This window comes from Oryzias latipes, chromosome 1, assembly GCF_053564925.1.
Source record: "Oryzias latipes strain Hd-rR chromosome 1, Olatipes_Hd-rR_3.1".
NCBI lineage: Eukaryota > Metazoa > Chordata > Actinopteri > Beloniformes > Adrianichthyidae > Oryzias > Oryzias latipes.
In genome coordinates this window covers 14,876,108-14,899,819 of record NC_136237.1, presented here as the reverse complement: position 1 = coordinate 14,899,819, position 23,712 = coordinate 14,876,108, and the positions used below count along the sequence as shown (strand labels likewise).

Here is a 23,712-nt window from a genome sequence, read left to right as displayed (position 1 = left end):
TTTGTCTGTTCTTCTACTACAAGCAGAAACTCTTCCTTTTGCAGATGCAGCCGTATCACTTTTTTGATGGACGTATAATCTTCATACGCCGTCATTAATCTCAGACTCCGTCTCACTGACGTATAGCGCTTTCTTTTTTTCTCCACGCGTTTCCATGGTGACTCCGGAAATCGGCGATCTATTGAGTATGTCTTTATGTACTTGACATGCAGGTGCATTAACCCAGGGTTACCAAGTCGAGCGTAATTACGCCAACTCAAATCCGGTCTTTTGGAACCGACATACCCCGAGTAAGCAAGTTCAGGCGGATTTCAGCCATAGTTCAGGGTTAAAGTCAGGCTAGATTAAACACACTTCCTGGAATACCTCCCAGATGAGACACAACGTATGCAAAAACATTTGCGTTGCAATTGCAAAAATATTTTTTGAAAGCAAAAAAAATAAAATGAAAACAAAATAAAAAATGTTGAGAGCAAAAAAAAAATTGAAAGAAAAAAATGAAAACAGAGAAAAAGTATTTGAAAGCAAATATTTAATATTTTCATTTTCAACTTAGAAAGTTTTGTTTGCAATGTGGTGCCATAAATATCCTCCACGCTTCACTTCCTTGTCTTTGGCGCATGCTCACTTGGCAGACAGACATGGTTTGAATAACTTCGTCAAGAATTTTAAAGGAATGTCTGTGTTGATATATTTTTTTTCTCTCCAAGGAAGAAGAAAGCACGATCTTCGGTCTTCCTCACTAGAATTGCACAACTTGTGGAGTTGGCGACCAAACTTACCTGTCCGGACTTGTCAGCACTTTTAGGTGTGTGTGTGTGGGGGTGGAGGCCATTAGACACACCTGGATCGGGTGTTTATCAATTTTTGTAACCTCTACGAGTGGATGATTTACAGATCTGCACGCTAAAATGTCGGGAAGTGAAAGAAAAATCCGGGCTTTAAGAGAGATCCTCCAGAAACCTGGAAACAACACCTGTGCAGACTGTGGCGCACCAGGTAAGACAAAAACAACAACCGTGGCATTAAAAGTTTCATGATGAGACGTAGTAATTAATCTCGTCATACAACTTTGATGAAAGCGTTGCTTTTTTCCTCCTCGTCTTCCATTTTCACCAGCCTTAACTTGGTACGATACTTTTCGCCCCCCAAAAAAAGACCTTAATAACAACTTGTTTTGAGTAACATTAAAACTTAGGAACTTTAAGTAACACCGGGAAGAAATACCTTCGCTGGAAGGGCTTTGGCATGGAGTACCCGAGAAAAGAGCTGAACGTGTCTTGACCTGCCATGAACGGCGGGTGCACCCTCACCAGTCCTAGCGAAATCAGTTTAAAGCCCCATTTTGGCCTCTTTGACCTGTTTAAAACAATTAATTATATCCCCAGTATGAGAACATTTTTTCAATTCAAAGTTTTTCAATGTTGGTATTTGAGATATGGAAAAAAAAACAAGTTGTTGCTCATCTGTATATGGTAACAGTATAAGCTGTCTTGCAATTATACTTGTAAAATTCCCAATATCTTTTGCTGGTTTGCTACAACTCTTTAAAAAGTGAAATATAATTCAAGACCTACACAGTCTGTCTTTAAATATTCAACAGTACAGGAACTGAAGTCATTAATGGTTTAAAGTTTGCCTGCAGGATATACAAAGTTTTTAGCTTATCACTTTTTTTTTGGTATTGTACACAGCAGAATGATTTTGGTCCAGCCTTTCTAGAATGTAGCTTTGGTTTCATGTTGGATGTTTAATTCCAACATTGGATTTAAATCCAACATGAACCAAAAAGGGATTAATCCCTTTTTGATTTTTTTCCTTTTTCTATTTCTTTTGGTGTGTGTGCTTTTCTAAATGAGTTGTTTTTAAATTGAATCTTTCCCTGTAAATCACCTGCTTATAATAGTCACTACTGGTATCAGCAACCTAAACTCTTACATACAGGAAGAAGGAAAAAATGGCCCTCCTCCAATTACAGTATCTCACTTTAACCTAGAGTTTCTCAACCCTCGTCTTCAGCCAGAGGCGGTTCTGACTAGTTTGACGCCCTGGGCATAAACACTGGACGGAGCCCACCCACCCTGACTGTCACTCCCCTCCCCTTTCCAGCCCCGTCCTCAACAACTCAAAGCCTGCATACACACAAACACAAGAACAAAATACATTATTTATTTTACTTCATTAATCATATAAATAAAACATACTTTTATAGTTGAATGCACAATTAAGATATAGTATGCAAGTTATTTCACACTTAACAGTTTGCTCAGTTTGTGTTTTCTTTTTAAAGGCTGGCTGGCTCTGGTGAAAAAAAATGAAATTGCCACATTTTTCAGTTATTTTTTTTCTTGAGCTGTATACAACCCTGACAAATTATAAATTAAATAATTCCAGTAATTTCCGTTGGCTTCATGAATGAACATCAATGATGGAAACTAAAGAATCTGTTCATGTGCTTCGGTTCCACGTAAAACTGCACAAAACAACACTATTGATTATGTACATTGCATCTGAAACATTGACTAAATATGAAAATGCCAGAAGAGCTTGGATGACATACACCAATAAGCTAATTAACAAGACTAATTAAATGCAAACTTTCATTAGCCATGTGGCAAATGTTTCTCAAAAAATTACTTCTTAAACAGTAATTTGGCGCCTAGCGAACGTTAATCTTAGACCGCCTGCATTCCTTTATCGTTGGAGTGTTTTTGTTCCCAGGGCTCCAGACTAACTTTTTTCACTAGGAGCATAGTGGCCCCCAACTGAAAATTTTAGGGGCACAACCAGAAAATTTAGGGGCGCATACCGTAAATCAACATGCTAACCAAATCTACTAATTTCCACTGTATTACTAATAAATAGTTTAATAATAGATACAAAAATTACAATGTGCCATTTCAAATTCAGTGTCACATTTTAATCTGCACTTTTGAAGATGTAACAACAAGGTAAACTGACAAAAGCATCGCTGTCATGACAGTACAAATAAGTAAAGAAAACGGATGGAAATGTATGTTGGTGACACCAAAAGAGTGTTTGAGATCACCCAGGTGGACTCAACGCTGCACAGATCACCTGGTGTGTGAGGTATATTTTTGTTTTTGCTCCAACATCACCTGTCAATCAAAACAAAAATATCAGAGAAAGGGGTGGGAGCAAGGCCCCAACCTGAGCGAACACAGCTGGAAATTTAGTACTGCACTGACTGAAAGCTGCCCTGATGACTACAAAACAATGCATTATGGGACATGTGTCCTGATGGTTTTTGTAGTTAAGTGATCAATCAAAATAATTTAAAATACCAATTGATTAAAAAAAGGCTACATACATTACAAAACATTCAAATAAGCATAAAATATATAATAACACAGATCATACTGAGGGGGAGAGGAATATTAAAACTAAATTGAATGGTAAGGACAACTCCAATTTCCTGTTGTCCTTCATTCGCCTTCGCCCCCCGCCTGGTCTCCCCAACGATCCAGGATGCTGGATCATCTTAAACACGTCTATCGTTGCATTTTCCCCAACGTGTTTTCAGTGTATCTTGTCACTCGCACATATTTAAAGTTCAAGCCTCGTTAGCTGTCATGCATGTAGGTGTGGGACATTTAATCTCCTCGGCTGACCCGACTCCCGCGGGAGCGGTGAGCTGCCCTAACAGCCGTGCATAAACCGTTTGATGTGCCGCCGTAACCGTAACCAAAACCTAAACCTTCCTCCGGTTCTGTGCGACCCAGAGAAAAGTTGAGCACGGACTGCATGTATGTAGAAAATTACGAGCGAAAAAATACGTTCTAAAGGAAAGTAAGGAATGTGGTCCGGGGAGGGGGCTGTCAGGTGTCCTGCTTTCAAACCCTGTCATTGTTATGCCCCCCAAGAGTCATATACCCCACTGTGATTGGTTGGTCAGCTCCACGCACGACAATGAAAAAGTGTCTCACATACAAACTGGCGAGCCGCATTAAAATTGAACGCTCATATTAAGGCAGGGGCCGCAAAATATCATCTTGGGGGCCGCGAGTTTGAGACCCCTGCTGTAGAATCTGGCCCTGGTACACCAGACGCAGGTCGGAAGAATGAATCAATAGTTCGCTTACCCGTAGCTCAGGCGCACGCACATATCAGGTTGTGATGATATATGTCTCCGTTTCCTTCCCACAGATGTTTACGCGCGCGCGAATATCTCTAGGCCCCACCCCCTAGGCTTCCCGCGAATGTGTGCTCGCGTTTCATGAGTATGTGCGTGAGTGTGTGTGTCTGCCTGCGTGCGTGTGGGCTCGCGTCTCATTGATTATTTCATTGATCATTGACGTGACCCTTCTACGTTTTATGTATTAAAAATACAAAGGGTGGGGGAGGCAAATTTACTGGTAGCACATGTGCGAGTGGATGTAAAATTTACTCGCACACTCTCAAATTTTGGTCGCAAAATGCGACCAATTGGTCGCAGTCTGGAGCCCTGGTTCCTCTTCTCTTCTTTTATTTATAAACTGGGCACCTGATATTTTCTTTGACCTGTTGTCCTTTTTCCCCAACCCTGAATAGACTTTTCTGTCTGTCAGACACCCAGAGTTAGGATGAATGAGAGGATGGAAACAAATTCACTTTGATGCAGACTCCTATTGTTTTTTGTTTTTTTTTTACTTTTTCAAAAAATCCAGAAAACCCAATAAAGTATAATAATGATTTTATGAATAAAAACTTTTTTTTTATTAGGAAGCAGCAGTTGGTTTGTTGTGGGGTCTGGACTCATAAGCGGTGAGTCAAAGCCCCTCCCCCGCCTTTCTACCTGCTTTTCCTCTCTACCTGTTCACATCCTCTGCAGTTGCAAGTTTGTTTCCCCCTGCACACATGGACTCCTCTAGCATATTCTACACAGACAGTACAAAATACTGTCAATACTTTACTGTTGTTAAGCAGCAACTTGACACAATAGTAGGGGCGCCCTGGCCCACATTTCATTAGCATTATGTGAAAATGAGCAGTTTTAGTCTAGAAAAACTGCACGAGGGTGGTAATTATTTCTTTATTTTTTTGGTGTGTGCTCCCCCTGCAAGATTGAGCACTGCACAACCACCCACATTGCCCATAGGAAAAACCGCCACTGTCCTCGGGGAACACTGTCCTATATTTTATTTCAATCTAGTCCTGTTCAAACACACCTGGCTTTGATGACTGTCATTGGCAGGCTTCTGCAGTATGGAAGCATTTGTGTAGCATAATTAAAAATAAAAGTCAATACCAGAAAATGCATTTTCATTTTCACAATTAAGCTGCATTTGTTGACTCAAAATTAAAAAGAAAAAGCAATCCGCCAAATCACTTTTTCTTCTCTTCTACAACACCGCTTATTCTGTCACTTAATTAAAATGATAAAGAAAATAGTATTTGACATTTCCTTTTCAAAAAAGTTCTCTAGTAAATGTGTAGCAAAATTCAATTAGAATTAAAGCCGCAAGCGGCGTTGTATGGCCCGCAGACGCAAACCGCCTTCTACGCCCAACTCTACGCACCACCGCCGCCTTCACCGCCCTCACCGCCCACAAATTAAAAGCTAGTCAAGGCTGATTTTGCTAATTATGCTTACTATGCTAATTTGGCTAAAAGTGCTAGCATAGCGATCATCATCATCAACTAACTCAGAAAAACACATTACCTAAAATGCTAATTATGCTAACTATGCTAATGTGGCTAAAATTGCTAGCATAGCGATCAGCATCATCAACTGACTCAGAAAAACACATTACCTAAAATGCTAATTATGCTAACTATGCTAGCTATGCTAATGTGGCTAAAAGTGCTAGCATAGCGATCAGCATCATCAACTGACACAGAAAAAACACATTACCTAAAATGCTAATTGTGCTAACTATGTTAGCTATGCTAATGTGGCTAAAAGTGCTAGCATAGCGTGCAGCATCATCAACTGACTCAGAAAAACACATTCCTCCATTGGTGAGAGCTATACGTCATAAGTTAGTAAAAAAAAACACTTTTTTCAAAATGGCGGCTTTTCTGTTGATTTTATCTCCATAGAAACCATATTATGTTTTGGTCCCCTCGGGGGGACGAACAGATCGACGTCAGTTTCAGACAAATCGGTAAAAGTAAACTTTTTGTCGTCCTTAGCAACAGTGGTTTTATTCTAACCACGCCCACATTCCTTATATGTCCATATCCAGTGTTTTTCAATGTATGCAGTTTCAGGCATTATTGCATGCATTCAAATTTCACAGTAGTCCTGTGAAAAACATAGGACTTATTTCAGTGCGCCACGCGCACGCCCTTTAAAATCTACAACTTCCTATTCCAACATTTTTTCCACAGTAGCTTGCCACTGATTCCCAAAAAGTTTTGAGATGATTTCGAGATAAGTTTACGATTGAATCCAGCGGTACAGGTGTTTTTTATAGAAAATTCAAGATGGCGGCCTTTTCCTGAGGTCAAAGGTCGACGAAACTCCAGAGGTAGTTGTGGACTCGCTCTAGCAACATGTGAGTGAAATTTCGTGAAAATCCCTGGAAAAAAAGTTCATTTTTTCATATTGTATTGTATTTTGGCACAAAATGGCCGCCAAACCGTAGGTCGTGTCACCATCCCGTAATGATTTCAAAACTTCCTTTGGATATCGCGAACAAGGGTAGATTGGTTTCGTTTGGCGATTCTCAAAAAAAAAGTTCAGAATTTTTCCGTTTTTGCTGAGTCGGCACATTTTTTGGCGACGGTTTTTTGCTTACCACGCCCACATTCCTTTATCGATCTTGTCGTGCGTGACATCGTCTGTTCAGCGCGGGCCAGGGAATTGCATATTTCCTCTTCACGACATTCCGATGAAAAATGTGCGAGCTAGCTAAGATGGCAACGGTTGCGAGCTCGCCACGCGCACGCCGTTCAAATTCTACAACTTCTAATTCCAACATTTTGTCCAGAGTAGCTGGCCGTTGATGCCCGAAAAGTTACGAGACGATTGATGAAAATTTCAACGACGAGTTTTCGTTTGTATCTGGTGCTAAAGGTGCTTTTTTGAGAAAATTACAGATGGCGGCCTTTTCCCAAGGTCAAAGGTCAACGACACTTCTGTGGTGTTTGTAGACTGGAGCTGGCAGCAAGTGTGTGCAATTGCGTGAAAATCGCTCAAACAAAAGTGTCGTTTCCCCATATCGTGAGAAAACACGAAAATCGCCAATTCTCAGAGTTCGCCACAAAATGGCCGCCAAGCCGTAGGTCGTGTGGCCACGCCGTAATGATTTCAAAACTTCTTTGGGATATCCCCGACACGTGTGTTTTGGTTTCGCGACTGTATTTTGAGGTACATTTTGTTGGGCCCCATACGCGATTTTCGGCCCATTCATTTTTTTGACGGGATCGCTGGCCGTGATGTCATCGTCTTCGGGGGGGTGACGTTGACTTTGTGGAAAATTCATTTGCAATTTATCCCAGGTGTGTGCACGTTTTGGTGACTTTTCGAGCATGCGGCGGGGGTCACATTCTCGCTGAAAGGCGACGAAGTCGTCGTTCCAACTGCGAAAACAATATGGTCCTTGCAGTCAGTGACTGCTGCTGCGGGCCATAAATATCTAATTTGATCATTAAAATGGATTAACAGAAATGCTTTTTCATTTTCACAATGTAACTGCATGAAATAACTCAAAAATAAATTGCAAATCAATCCTTCAAAATGCTTTTTCATTTTCTACTTAATAACCAATTATCCTGCGTCACACTTAAAACAAAAATGCAAAGAGGGGATTGCATTTGCGTTTTCACATCAATTCTGCGAAAGGTGTCGCATAACTCAATCCCACTCAGCATTTCCAGGGGGAAGGTAGTGTGATGACGTCAGTGCGTGTTGGTCCAACCAGCATACGGCAAAAGTTTAAGCTGACGTGCTAAAAACATTAGCCGTGGAGTAACTTCAAACTCCAAAATGCCACAATGAGCATCTTGTAAGTAAATATATGAGGGAATAACATCAGCCTATTATTGTCTGGACACTACTAGAAACACAAATTAATAAAATGGTTTACATTATCTCGAGTCTGCATTGCAGCACTTCACCTTCGGCGATGCGGAGTTGCGGAAAGCGGGGATTCGTGAGCGCGCTAGGCCAAGGCAGCTGCCAGTCCAAAGACAAAGGTAGTCCGGGGGAAGCTTTGACGAACTGCTGTGCATCCAAAGGAGGGCCGCAGAAGGTGGAAATGCTGCTACGTAGTCCTGAGAAGCTGTGTACAATCATCAGGAGTGCACAGCCGTCACAAAGCCCTCTCCCCTGCCGATAACACAATGCTACAAGCCTGGGCACACTGCTCCTATACATGTCTGTGTCTCTTAACAGCTGGACACACAGAGAAAGCACTGACGTCATCGCCCCACTTCCCCCCTGGAAATGCTGAGTGGGATTGAGTTATGCGACACCTTTCGCAGGATGGATGTGAAAACACAAATTATCAAATCCTCTTTGCATTTTCATTTTATTTATGACACAGAATAGGCGTTTTTTACGTAGAAAACGAAAAAGCATTTTGAAGGATTTTTCTAATTGCAACACATTTAGAAAATGACACGTAATTAAGTGTCAAATACCATAATCTTTATTAATTTTAATTAAGTGACAGAACAAGCGGCGTTGAAAAAAAGAACGGTTTGGCGGATATCTTTTTCCTTCTAACCTTGAGTCAATAAATGCAGCTTCATTTTGAAAATGAAAAAGCATTTCTGTTAATCAATTTTAATGGTCAAATTATATATTTCTAACTGAATTTTGCTACACATTTATTAAACAACTTTTCGAAAATAAAATTTAATTTTTTTTTTTACTCATTTTAATTAAGTGACAAAATGAGCGGTGTTGAAGAAGAAGAAGAAAAAGAAAAAGCGGTTTCAGTCAACAAATGCAGCTTTATTTTCAAAATGAAAAAGCATTTCTGGTATTGCCTTTTCTTTAACTTATGCTACACAAATACTTCCATACTGCAGAGCCTGATGATAAGCAGAATCAGGTGTTTATAAGCAGGGCAACATGGAAAACATGCAGGACTGTGTGTTCCGAGGACCATGATTGGGAAACACAGTAACAAGTTCTTTTCATTGACAGTGCAGGACCATTGCCAGAAAGGTATGATTGGCATTTTCAAATCAAACAAAAGCAATTTTTAATAAACGGTGAGTTAAGATGAATTTCACAAGTATGCATCAGGTTAACTAGAAGCAGTGTGGCATTGCCACTGTGAAGTCTTCGTCTATTCCCTCAACACTCTCAGAAATAAAAGTACAAAACTGTACCTTTAAGGAACAAAAGCTTGTAACTGGGGTGGTACCCTCAAAGGTACATTATTGTACCTTGAGTCAGAGGAGCAAATTTGTACCTTACTTGTTTGTACCTTCTAAGGGCCAATACTGTACCTTTGAGGATCAATAATGTACCTTAGACAAAGGTACAATAAAGTACCTCTGGAAAAAGGTACAATTTTGTCCCATTAAGGTACCGCCCCAGTGACAAAGCCATTTTGTAGCTTTAGGTGGCAAAAAAGTTCATTTTTATTCCTTAAGGAGTGAAAGAAAATAAAGACAAACAACTAACTGAATTTTAGACATTTATTTTAGTCCTTAAATGGAAAACAGTTTAATTCACAGATTCAATAATAATTCATCTCACAACCATACAATGTAACATCCCAAAATAAAATGCCACAATATTTAGGATGTCATGTCTGATATAAATAAACATTAAAAATTATTAGTTTTTAAGAAGCATTTCACTGACCAACTGACAACTTACTGCCACTCCAAAAACAAAATGAACAGCGATATCAGATACAGGGAATAAATACAATGGAACCATTTATATTTTCCTTCTTTCAATTTCATGAACATCACTAATAAGAACAGCAATCTAGTGCAGAAACACACGAGTTTATTCAAACTCAAAGACCAAGCAAAACACTTTAGCACACCACATCAAAGTGAAGAGAGTCACTTAACGAATAAACTTCATGACACTTGATGTGTTCTGGATTAAAAAACACAAGCTTTGAGCTCATCCACAATGCTCTACAACCCTCCCAACACATCTTAACATAAATGCCGCATACTAACAAACAGTTTATCATCGAAACAGTATGTATCCAAAGCATGAAAATCCATCACCTCAAAAGGGTCAAGGACAGTCCAGTCCTGTTCATATTTCACCAAGTAGGCGTAATAGTGATGACAGAAAGAAATAGGAATTAATATTTTTCCACATAACGCCCAATCTGTGTGTATGTTTAGAACATATTTGACCTGAAAAACAAAGGTATTTTTTCACAGTGCAAATGACCCACCACAAAGACATCTCCCACACAGTATTTAACACTGTAAATCACAACCTCTGTTACTCGGTTGAGTGTAATGTCCTGAAAATTAACATGTTTGTAATGCTCACTAACAGTTATGGAATGCCTAAGAGCTGAAGGAAGAGACTGTAACAGTGTGTTAACACTGCGTCCCATAACCCCCTCATACTCCCCAAACATATTAGTTGAGAAAAATTCCCAACATTGTCTAAACTGATGGCAGCTGCTTAAAGTTGATGTAACATTGATAAAGTTCCTTGAGGAACTAGCTACCTGTTTGAAATACTGATGTTTCCCTTCAAGCTGCTGATTAACTGATTAACTGGATTAACTTCATCAATGTGAAGGCTCTTCGAGAGCATTTAGGACAGCTGAATTGTGTAGGCATTGCGATTGTTGATCAAGCTAAAATGTTGATTACTCTTGTCAAAATAACAGGTAGAGGCTTATCATTAACCTCAGACATTTTTAGAACATACCGCTGAATGAAAATCAGGGTGTTCTTCAGGCGAGATGGATATACAATGTTGTAGATGAAGTAAGCACAAAAAGCAGCAATAACACTTTCCTCCAAACCGAGCGCCCTGCAGACTGACTGCCCATCCAGTTTGACCACTGCAGGGACCCTTTGAGTCAGCACACTTCTCCAGTCAGTGACAGCTTTGAGTTGTACAGTAGGATATGGCGATGGTGGCTGTTCCTGCAAGAGATTCAAGTCAAGTCAAGTCACATTTATTTATATAGCGCCTTTCACAATGCAAATTGTGTCAAAGGAGCTTTACAGTCACAATTCGTGAAAATTGTAATAAGTAAGTTCAATATTGATTAATTATTGATTTTTAACAATCAAAACAACTAGGGGTGGGACAGCAAAAAAATGAAATATGGCGATGCAAAATATGATTATCAGACCAAAATGGTAGCGTCAGAGAAGTAGCAACGCGACACACGCACTCGTTCTTGAAGCGATCATAAAGATCATAAAGTAGTTACCTTAAGTCTACCACAAGCATTCATTAAAAAGAAAAACAACACTAACACAACAACAACTCTTCATATATTTGTATATAAACACACATACATACACAAAAAAAAACTGTGGGACTGTCTCTGTGGGAAGTAATGTAAAAAAATAAAAAAATAAAACTATATGCATATTACACACCTCCCCAAGTATGACGAGTATGTCATTTTTCTCCTTGAAAAGAATCGGCAACAGCAGGATTGCCGCTCTGAAATCAATCCATGAAAATTAAGTACAAAAATAAATTCAAAAAAGCAAGTGTATTACGTGAATGTACAGTGTATTTTGGTTAGTTAGATGTTATCTTATAGACAAATAGAAAATAAATTAAGCTTAAATGGCTCCACAACACTAGGGGTGACCACTTACCAGGGACATCTTCGGTGAGGGCAGCCTCTCTTTCCTCCAAAGCCAGATCTGCAAGGGGAAATTTCGTTTGAGTCAAGCTAAGCACTTTGTGAACTAGGACCTTAAAGCCATCTTCGAATCTTCGGCAGATATTCATTTCATCATGAAGCCGGCCCATTTCCTGAAATAGCTGCAACATGGAAACATGTCACAACATTATCATAGGATTTTAAAATAAAAAAAAGACAGCCTTTAGTAATTTACTATGAACTCCCAACACAAATGTAAGGAAATAAATGTAGACACACCCCGCATGGACTGTTTCTTCTTTGACAGTCATCTTTGACAGTCATCCCATTGGCAATCTCTCGCCCTCTCCAAGCAAATGTCCTCATCATCTGTTCCTCCACCGTTCGGGCATCTGGCTGTATCTTCCGGTACTGGTCCTGCAGGACTTTCACATGGCTCGCTACTGAGGTATCATCTTCCTCAATAATATCCACCTTCTACGACACAGAGGGATGACAAACATTTGCTCATTTGACAGTTGCTTTTACCCTTTTTAATGTTTATGAAAAATGAGCCCCTAATAATAATTTATTACATTTTCTAAGCGCTTTATCATAGCTACTTAAAGCACTTTACAGGGGGGACCATTCTATACCATTCTGGGTTAAGGGGCTAACCATTGGGTCACACTGCTTGTGTGTAAAACATGCACACATAGATACAAAGCAAACCAAAGAAGATGCTCTGACCTTTGATGCCTTGGCTCGTTTACTTGTGTTTTCTTCCAGTTGTAAAGGTTTTCTGTGATGACCAAAATTATGTTTCATTTTTCACACCTCTTCATTATCTACCAGTGGCACCCGCTCATATTTGAACTTACGTTTGAGAGACATGTGCCAGGTATGCTATTTAAAATAATATAAAACAGAACAATTAAATAAGCATACAAACCACTTGCAGAAAACTGAAAGCACAAGCATGAAAATACATAGTGAAAAACAATGTGCGCAACAAAATGCAGAAAACAGAGTTACTATCTTGACTGGATCAGTACTCTAGTATAATAAATAAAGGTTGGCAATTAATATTCTGTCAACTCACATAACCATTGCCTTCTTTGTCCTTTAAGAAAGGGTATTTCAAAATCAGGGCCTTAAACACTTTCACATAGTCATCATTGGTCGGAAACCTGTAACAGCGATGCAAAATAAGGTGAGGAATGTAACAGACATAGTATTAATAACTCAAATGCTGTGATCCAGTTGGGTTGCAAAACTTCCATTTTGATCAGGGCCATGGTTTCATACAATGTTCTTATGATTTTGTTGTGATTGGATCTCTCAATTTTGCATGGCGGTTTTTGATCCAACTTTGTCTGAACATCTCTGGGAAATTTAGGAATGATGAAAACTGCTGGGAAGGCTGATGATGGGAGGGCATGACTATGATAAAATAAAACAATAGTCTTAAAATTTTGGCAAATTAACCACACTGTAACAATACAAGTTAAAGTCCTACAGAGTAGATGTTACATCAGTAAAAGTGTGCAAGTATCATCAGGAAAATGTAGTTAAGTATTAAACCGTTGCAGAAAGAGTAAAGGATCCAATCAGTTGTGTTGTGTTTAATGATCTCATCATCTCAGTTGGACTTGAATGTAGAGGAGTAACTAAAGCTGGAACAGATAAATGTAGTGGAGTAACTAAAGCTGGAACAGATGAATGTAATGGAATAAAGTAGAAAGTGGCATGAAAAGAAAAGACTCAAGTAAACTACAAGTACCTCAACATTAGGTCTGAAGTACAGTACTGGAGTAAATGTACTTAGTTACTTTCTACCCCTGCATTAAGACTACACAGACAGTGTAACATTATGCATTAGTGTGTACACACTAATGCATAATGTTACACTACATAAACTACCAGAGAGAGAGGTGAATTCAGATCCAGATAAAAAACTTCTTCAGTAGTAACCTCTTGCGGCTATAGATGGTAATGTTTTCTCTTGGTTCTAAATAAATGCAACTTATAGTCCAGTGCGACATATATGTTTTTTTCCTCATCATGACATATTTTTGGACTGATGCGACTTATCCTCAAGTGCGACTTATAGTCAGAAAAATATGGTACTTAGGCCTAACTTTATAACAATGACATAACATTACTGTTACCGGTACCTTGATTCCGCTGTTGCCGTCTCTGAATGTACTGGGACAGGCTCGAGGGTTAGTGTCACGGTTTCTTTCCACTGCTGAACAAATCAGTTAAATTTGGCTTGCTTCTTAAACGATCCTTCAAAGAGGCATGAAATCATCCTCCCAATCAATCCATAGTCCACTGCTTCTCCGTCAACTTCATTATCTAGACAATAGAGAAAAGAAAAACAGCAATGTTAACCACCACTTTGGTAACAAAATACAACAATTTAAAAAGGCACATTATTTCAGACTGTAACGTTAGTGTAAGTCAATGGGAAAAAATTAGTTTTGAGTTTTGAGTATTTTTCTCCTATACAGAGGTAAGTTATGGGCTTGCCATTTGGTCCGGACTTTGAGAAGCCCTAATATCCATATAAAACACATTGAAAGTTATTAGGCATAACTACCTCATTAGAGACGCTAGAAATGCGTCTCTCTCACTCTCTCTCTCTCACACACACACAGCCCAGAATATTAATATAATGTAACGTTAGGCCTATCTTATTTTTTTTTCAGGACAGCGGGGGAAGTAATGAAAGAAGTTAAAACCATTAATGATAGTAATATGTTTATTTGTAGGGGTGTAAGAAAAAATCGATTCAGCTATATATCGCAATAAGTCATTTGGCAATACTTGTATCGATTCAAAATGCTGCCAGGACGAGATTTATTTAATTATTTCTGAGCGTCCTTCAGCGTCTGACTCTTGTTGTCTACTTCACCCTCCGACCGCTAGTTGGCAGCAGAGAACACGGAGCCTCTTTGAGCAGCTCTACTCTGCACAAGACAACAGGAAGACTGCAGCCAGAGGCAGCTTGTTCTGTTGTTATGAGACATGAACTACTTAGTTTTTACTTGAATGGATACCAAACAGAAACTCTGAGCCATGTTGCTGCCAGTAAGATATAAAATCGTGGATTGCTGTGCTTTTTAGCGGCTCAGATAAATAAGATAGACGATGAAGCACGGCAGCAGCTAATAGGCTAATGCGCTTAGCATCTGCTAACATGCTATCAGCAAAGCGGGCTAAAGTTCTGCAAAACCTCCCAGCAATAGATTCTAGTTTAGCGACCTGATGGCTCAGAGGGATGTGTACAACGCTCTGAAAAAGGCTGATATTGTGGTGATCAGTGTTACTAGTTTACTTCTGTGTGGGAGAAGCGTGGCTGCAAAGGTGCAACAGAGCAGATTGTAAAAAAAAGCCCCTTTTTTGTCACATTAAAGCAACTTTCCTTCGTTCTGTCATGCTGCCTCATCATCCCAGTTTATTGTTTCTGGAAAGAATCAGTGTCCTCCCCACTCTTTATTTTTGAAGCTCCATTCAGGCTCCTGAACTGTTTAAAAGCACTAGAGAAGCTACATTAATGCTGAAAATAAACAGCATTTTATTTCCCCAATAGAAACTTATTGGTTAAGGCTCATTCATTCTTTGTTTTTTCTTACACTGAAAAATGTAGATATTTTTTAAATCAGACAATGTTGACTGTTCCCTTTCTATATATTAACTTACCAAAATAAAAGCACTATGAATTTGCTTTGGTAAACTCAACTTATATATGAGATACAATTGCAGTGCTTAACATTGTGATCATTAAACCGAATATGACCATTTTATTACAGTGGAAGACATTAAAATTCAGGTTGAGCTTTTTCAAAGTCATATTTAAAAAAACAGAAAGAAAACATGTTTCGGTAAAATATCGGGATATGTATCGTATCGCCAGAGTCTGTAACGGGGGAGAAGGGAAGTACCCAGGCGCAGAGAGGAGAGTAGGCAGGAGGATGCAGGGAATGGGGGTTTAATAACAAAAACTACAAAAAAACCAAAACCACTGCTTCAGCAGGCTAGAATACTCGAAATACAGAAACACTCAAAACCAAGGAACAGCACAATTACAAACTATGGACCAGCACAGGAGGAAGGGAATGACAAGACTTAAATACATGCAGGCAAACGAGACACAGGTGGAAACACTCAGGAAGGATGGGGACCAAAGTAAAACTCAAAACTACAACAAACCAGGAAACACTACAAAATAAAACAGGAAGTAACTCAAAACATGCCAGAACAAAAAGGAAACAAACCACAAGGGCAAAGAAACAGAAACCGTGACATAACCCCCCCCTCAAGGAACCGCACCGAGGTTCCTACTAGAGTCCAAGAGGAGGGGGCCCGAAAGGCCAGTACAAGGGCCAACATAGTCTGGTGAGACGGGCCGGGAGGACGGCCGGGAGGCCGCTCAGTTAGACGTGACGGGTCCGGAGGACGGCCATGAGGCCGCTCTGTCCGTCGAGGCGGGTCCGGGGGACGGCCATGAGGCCGCTCTGTCCGTCGAGGCGGGTGTGGAGGGCGGCCGGGAGGCCGCGCCGTCCGGCCTTGATCGTCCGACCAGCAAACGGCTGGCAACTCGGGCCCAGGGTCCGCGGCAGGCGGCTCGGGCTCAGGGTCCGCGGCAGGCGGCTCGGGCCAGGCGTCTGGAGCCGGGGGCTCGGGCCAGGCGTCTGGAGCCGGGGGCTCGGGCCAGGCGTCTGGAGCCGGGGGCCCGGGCTCAGGATGCGGAGCCGGGGGCTCGGGCTCAGGATGCGGAGCCGGGGGCTCGGGCTCAGGATGAGGAGCCGGGGGCTCGGGCTCAGGATGAGGAGCCAGGGGCTCGGGCTCAGGATGCGGAGCCGGGGGCTCGGGCTCAGGATGCGGAGCCGGGAGCTCGGGCCAGGCGTCCTGTGCAGGGGGCTCGGGCCAGGCGTCCGGTGCAGGGGGCTCGGGCCAGACGTCCGGTGCAGGGGGCTCGGGCCAGACGTCCGGTGCAGGGGGCTCGGGCCAGACGTCCGGTGCAGGGGGCTCGGGCCAGACGTCCGGTGCAGGGGGCTCGGGCCAGACGTCCGGTGCAGGGGGCTCGGGCCAGACGTCCGGTGCAGGGGGCTCGGGCCAGACGTCCGGTGCAGGGGGCTCGGGCCAGACGTCCGGTGAAGGGGCCTCGGGCCAGACGTCCGTTGAAGGGGCCTCGGGCCAGACGTCTGGTGCAGGAAAAGGTTGAGGTGGGTCCGGCTCCCTCCGGTCTTCCCTCCCCCTGTCCAGGGCCCGCCTGGGAGCAGGAACGGGTCGTGGCGGGTCCGACACCCCCCTCGGAGCGGGAACCGGTCGTGGTGGGTCCAGCACCCTCCTCGGAGCCGGAACGGGTTGGGGTGCATCAGGCGCCCTCCTGGACGCAGGACCGGGTTGGGGTGCCTCCAGGTCCACCTCCGGAACCACGACGGGACGCCGAGAAGGGCGGTGGCGGCGACGACGACGGTGGCCCCCCCTCATAGCCAGGCGACTGCCGTTAAACGCTGAGGCGGGGAGCTCGAACCAGTCAGTAGAATCGACCCTCTCCTCCTCTCGGCAGTAGGCCTCCCATAACCACATATCCTGGTTGAGAGTGGCCAGGAAGGAGGCCCCCTGGATATCCTCCGGCTCCACCCCGGGAACAGTGGAGGAAGGACGATGAGGGCGTCGGCGGTGACGGTGGCCCCCTCCCGAAGCCAGACGTCCTTGGTCCGACCCAACACTGTGGAACTGGACCCAGTCAGAAGACCCATAGATCCTGGTCCTCTCGTCCTGCTGGCAGTAGGCCTCCAGGAGCCGCATGTCCCTCATCCCCGGGCAGAGGAACTCGTCCGGCTGGTTCTCGTCTGCCTCCTGAAAGAATGCTCCAAAATGAAGCATGTTCCTCTCTGCTGGGTACTGATTTGGCTGGTCCATAATGTAACGGGGGAGAAGGGAAGTACCCAGGCGCAGAGAGGAGAGGAGGCAGGAGGATGCAGGGAATGGGGGTTTAATAACAAAAACTACAAAAAAAACAAAACCACTGCTTCAGCAGGCTAGAATACTCGAAATACAGAAACACTCAAAACCAAGGAACAGCACAATTACAAACTATGGACCAGCACAGGAGGAAGGGAATGACAAGACTTAAATACATGCAGGCAAACGAGACACAGGTGGAAACACTCAGGAAGGATGGGGACCAAAGTAAAACTCAAAACTACAACAAACCAGGAAACACTACAAAATAAAACAGGAAGTAACTCAAAACATGCCAGAACAAAAAGGAAACAAACCACAAGGGCAAAGAAACAGAAACCGTGACAGAGTCTTGCCAATACACACCCCTATTTATTTGTATAACAGCAGCTATATAAAGTTAGTAATGTTAACGTTACTCGAAAGGGAGGTTAGCAACCGTTGGTCGGTTCTGTCAGTTAACCTGATGTTGTAATTTAGCGTTAACGTACATGGTTTTACGAAGATGTTCTAAGACCGTTGGACAACAAAATAAAGACTAAATCATACTTTCAAACCCTCACTGGCTATCGATAGTCACATTCCGCCCAAATGGCTTTGCTTTAGCATTAAAATATTCCAGAACAAGACACTGTTGGGCGGCAAAAAGTTTTTTTTTTATCGTTCTCCTATGACACAGTCCAGCTAGCTCACAAAGTCAGAACAAAATACTTTTCGGCAGCAAAAACGCTTCTCATCCAACTCTGACACAGTATTTTTATGGCTAAGCTATGATGGGGGGTGTGGGGGGGTGGAGAGAAAAAAAAAACATTTTTGCCGCCCATTAGTCTTTTGATCTGAAATATTTTATTAATATTTCACGTTAACGTTAAATTTTCGGCGTCAGAGTTGGATGAGAAGTGTTTTTGCCGCAGAAAAGTTAACGTTAGCTCGATTGTGAACTGTAGCCAAGATAGTACTGCTAACTTACTTATAATATTTATTTATACTATTATTATATAATAATGTTTTAACTAACGTTAACTAGTTAACGTTAATAATAGCAATCCTCAATGTGAGTCTAGCTAGCTCATGTTGACAGAGTTTGAACTTGGCTAGCGCTAACATTAACAGTAAAAGTTAACTTCCAACTTTGAATTAACACCACAAACAAGATTAAAAATTCAAATACTTTACCTTTGAATTTACTTCTCTCATCTTCAGTGACCTCTATCCCAAAATTAAATAACTCCGTGGTTTAATCCTCCATGGATAAATGTCGAGGTGCCATCCTCCCACATTTGATCGACACTGACAGAGACTGACAGTTGGATCACTGTCGATTCACTCATGTATCCCTCCACGCTGCAATATTTATGCTTCCGCCGTGTCAAACTCTGGTTAGCCTGTAGCTAGATCCTTTCAATAGAACACAACTTAAATTGTTAAGAATTATTTGTATGTTTTTTTCTAATATAAATAGGGTAAAGGGTTTGAAAATCAAATTCTTCAATACTGTTTGTGAATGTAAATGATTACATAATTGGATTTTAACGGGATTCAGACACATGCCCACTACTTCCCCCCCCCAAAATGGGATAAAACTATGTAGCCACAAGAGGGCCCTAGTCTGGGTCTCCCTGTCCCCTAGCCTAGATAAAATACAGGATTGTGTCCGGAAGGGTATGTGGCGTTAAAATCTCTGCCAAACCACTTGTGAGCCTCAGTGGAAGCTGATTCACTGTTGGGGGAGCTGACGGGATATGCCGAACAACTTACATGATGTCACCCATTTGGTGGAGTAAAAATCTAGTAAGATTTTAGAATATTTTTGAATCCACTGTGTAATAGGGATGTAACATTTTTTAGTTTAAAACTGAAACCTATACTACACCATTGAATAAAATTATGGGAAAAGCGTATTGTTGCATCCCTAGTGCATACTGTTTGGTTAATTTCTAAAGGCCTATTCCATGCTATTCTTAAGCCTTTTATAGTAAACAATATGCATCTATATAATAATATATTACTTTTGGCACACAAAAGAGCACATTTTTATTAAATATTAGTTATTTTCCTGAGTTCTTTTCCAATCCGGAATTAAACGATTTGATCACCGGCTTTCGCTCCGCGTTGGTTCTGCCCATTTCTTGACGTCAACCTCAAGCTGGCCTCGGCAACGTGTCTGTGTTTCACCCAGGAAAACAAACAACATCCAAGCCCTTGCAAAGATGGATGTGAATATTGTGCATATAAAAGCAAAGCGTTTTTGTCTAACACCGCTAGCTCCACAGAGAAAGTGGGTCTTTGTGTTAGCCTGGGGGCAGTGCTGGCAGTGCAGACTCTTCCTGAAAAGTGGCTGTTCTCACTGGTCTACAACAGCTTGTGAGAACCCACTCGTTTTCTTGGGTGGAGAGGAACTGTTGCACAGGTTTTTAGAGGTATACTCAGAAATGCGTAAACAGAGCAATTAACGGTTTTTATTTTTTTTCGTAAGGAATGAACATTATACTACATTTAAAATCTCAGAAAATTGATTTTGCACGGCACAGGCTCTTTAAGGCAGTGTTTTTCAACCTTTTTTGAGCCAAGGCACACTTTAACCTTGACAAAAATCCCGCGGCACACCAGCATCCAAAAGAAAAAAAAAAAAGCGAAATTCATGGTCTATATTGATCGACAGCCCCCCGCAATCTCACGTGCATTTGGGTGATAATTGTGGCAGAATAAGCAGGAAGTTGCGGCTGTTTTTTCTAGGAGACGAAATAAAAGTTAAAGTAGAAAATTTAGAAACTGTTTGTTTGACAAGGATGACTCATTGTGCGCTGAGACACTGTCCCTTTTAGCCAATGCATCATGGGAGATGTAGTGTGAAAACTGCCGAAAAAGGGCAGGGAGACTCGCGTCTCTGAGCTTCATTGTTTTGTTCATTTGTTCTACGGTCTGACACCGGACACTGTGGAAAGCTCCACCGCTAAAGACGAGCTTTAGCTGGTATTTTTGTTAGAACTGAGCGACTTTATTAGCAGAATTAAGAACAAGGAAGTGAAGACTTTAACCACTTCTGACTGGTCAGACTGATGACATGAGATTAAGCCTTCAAAAATGATTGGCGGAGACAGTTAAAGGGGCGGGACTTTTCCGCAAACTGTTATAGCTGCAGGTCAATCGCAGTACCGTTATTCTTATCAAAATGTCTTTAATAGAATTAAATAAACACAAAGAAAAAGTAATTTTAAGATCTTTTATATTCCTAACTTCTAAGTGTTTCATCAGGGTTTGTTTGGATGAACAAAGAGCTGATTTCCTGGAGATGGAAAATGTTTTTAGATCAGTTAATGAGGGCAATTTCCCACGGCACACTTGACCATCTCCCACGGCACACTAGTGTGCCGCGGCACACTGGTTGAAAAACACTGCTTTAAGGTATCAAGCTCGTATTGTGCTAAATTTAAGAAGGATTTATCATTGTTTTATTACATTACACCAGGCTTAGTACAAGCTAATTGAAAGTTCTTTTCTATACCCTTTAAAGTCTAAATGTATTTCCAGCTATGAAACAATTGAAAAACTTCTTTTTCTTTTAAGTAGATGCTAAATAACATAATTCTGGAGCCAAAGTGGTCTGATACATAATTGCATCCAAAGTGTCAAGTTTTTGCTCATCTATTAACAAATGAAAAAACATGTTTTCTGGATTATTATTATTATTTTTTTGCACAGAAAAGCAGGAAAGGGTTTTCAGCTGTGTTAAAATAAACGTTCTAACAAATAAACAGTTGGACTCTTTTGTTCTGTTTGATAACACAACAATCGTTGCTTTACATTTGTCTGCAACTAATCTGTTGTTACATCCCTACTCTGTTTACGTCGGCTATGGTGGCTGTTTTGGTTCAGTTGCTCAGCTCCAGGAACGGATTGTATTCAGAACTATAGCTCACCATAGTCCAATTGGAAACAAACCGAGACCACCTCGAAAGATGGGTCCGAGAACGGTTCCTGGTCCCGGACCAGGGTCTGCTTGGGTGTATTCAGGCTGAAAATTTGTTTCAGATTATTGGGGGAAACGAACTCTGGTTCACTTTAGGTGAACCAAATGTGTCCGGTCTGAATACACCCCAATTCAAATTGCTTCTGTCGCAATGGTGGTCACAAAGAGGAAGTGACATATTTGTGCATGCATGGACAGATCGGGTAGCGGTTACAGATCGAGTAGCAACAATACAGACTAGTTTTTCATGGAGTTTTCTGGGTAATTTCCAGGGCACTTTGGAATTGCAGATTCGGACCCCCAGACAAAATGGCAAATGCCCTATATAGTGCACTAAGTAGTGAGGAAATTTGGACACAACTTTAAGTTTCACATGGCTACTTTATTTTACAGGGAGAAATGAAGAACATATTAAGGTTAAAAGATCTTTCAATTCTGCAGTGATTCAATTAGTTCACTGTAAACAATTGAGGATTTTTGTAATTGCAGCATATCCTCTCTTTTTTGCCTGTACATATTTATTTGAAAGTGCCATGCTTCCTTTACCATTAAGTTTCTAACCTAACCATTACTTGCATCTGTAGATCCTGAATGGGCCTCATGTTCCCTGGGTGTGTTCATTTGTTTAGCCTGCTCTGGGATCCACCGTAACATCCAAGAAATCAGCAAGGTCAAGTCTGTGGGCTTGTCCCACTGGGAGGATCATGAGCTTGAGGTTAGTGCTGTGCTACATCATCTTTGAAATTCTTCTTTCTTGGTTCTTTATGGTGGTATGATGATTGTTTTCTGAATCCCTATTGCCTCAAATCTTTGCTTTATATTATTGCATCTTTTCAATTGATTTTACATACACTATGTGTTCAACATTTTTTCCTCGAATCTAAAGTCATTTTTTTACTAGAAAAAAAAAGACCTATTCTCAATGAGGTTTTCTGTCGCGGCAAACTTCTTTACCTGTGGAAAGCAAACCAAAGACTGAGATGAACTAACCCAACATGTAAACCTGTTACTTTATTTATTAATTTTTTCGTTCTTTTATTTATTTAACTTAATTCTTACTTGATCAGCACCAGAGTTTTAGTGTGCTTCACCAGCAAAACCCTTCTATGAGAACTTAAATGCACTTTAAATATAGGCATGTCAGACATTAAAAATGTAATTTTATAGTGACCTAATTGTTTTATTAAACATTTGCAGTTCCATGAGAGCTCTAAATTTGCAAGTGATTTATTTACCAGTTTAATATAACCAAAAATCGTGGATTTAACTGATAGTCATTAAAAAGGTAAACAGAGTAAAAGAAATACAAGTGTAGCTGCATGTTCATAAATGGTATATGAAGTTTCACTTTTTACTACACCGGGAGGTTTAAATTAGGTAAAAATTAGTCTGTACCTGAATTAAGAAAAAAAAAAGTATTTTTCTTGCGATTTGTTCTTATTTTCTGATAGCCTTAAAGTCCTTTGTATCCTAAAACTTTTGTGTTTGTGCTTTAATAGTTCATGGCTAAGAATGGTAACGAGCCAACAAAGAAGATTTATGAGGCTACCGTTCCAGTCTACTACTACATACCAAACCACAAGGACTGCCAGTGAGTAACCATATTGGGAAATACTCCATCTAAAATCTGTATTTCTTCTAAGTTTTGCTTATTCCAAAGTGTGTTACGTCCACACAAATGCAAGTCTAGGGCTGGATGGTACAATGGATGTTGTTTATGGTTTTTATTTGACAAAAAAAGGAGGGGATCACATGTTCATTTAAATTCATAGTTCATTTTTAATTATTATTCTCAATATTAAGCCAATTTTCCAGGAGTACCGTATTTTCCGGACTGTAAGCCACTACTTTTGTCACCAACTTTCAACCCTGCGGCTTATTCGATGATGTGGCTAATTTGTGCTTTTCTTTAACAGCCGCCGGGAGTGCTCCAGCAGCCTGAGTAGAGACTGCCTGCATAATTCTATGTCCAGCAACAAGCGCGATTGCTTTAAAATATCGTTACGCAGCCAAACAGTGTGGACCTAGCTTCAGTTGTTAGAC

At 41.1% G+C, this 23,712-nt stretch overlaps 1 protein-coding gene across 5 annotated transcripts in view; it reads left to right on the top strand.

The window, feature by feature from the left end:
- Window positions 1–604: 604 nt before the first annotated feature.
- zgc:92360 (arf-GAP with dual PH domain-containing protein 1) overlaps window positions 605–23,712 on the top strand; it is a 40,480-nt gene continuing 17,372 nt past the window's right edge. The window contains exons 1-5 of one of the 5 annotated variants that reach the window (XM_078943090.1): window positions 605–808; window positions 898–999; window positions 4,723–4,764; window positions 22,254–22,384; window positions 23,169–23,260. In XM_078943090.1, the coding sequence (XP_078799216.1) occupies window positions 912–999; window positions 4,723–4,764; window positions 22,254–22,384; window positions 23,169–23,260 (353 nt within the window). In that variant the 5' untranslated portion in view covers window positions 605–808; window positions 898–911. The other 4 variants (XM_078942985.1, XM_004084756.5, XM_078943112.1 and 1 more) reach the window with 4 other exon arrangements.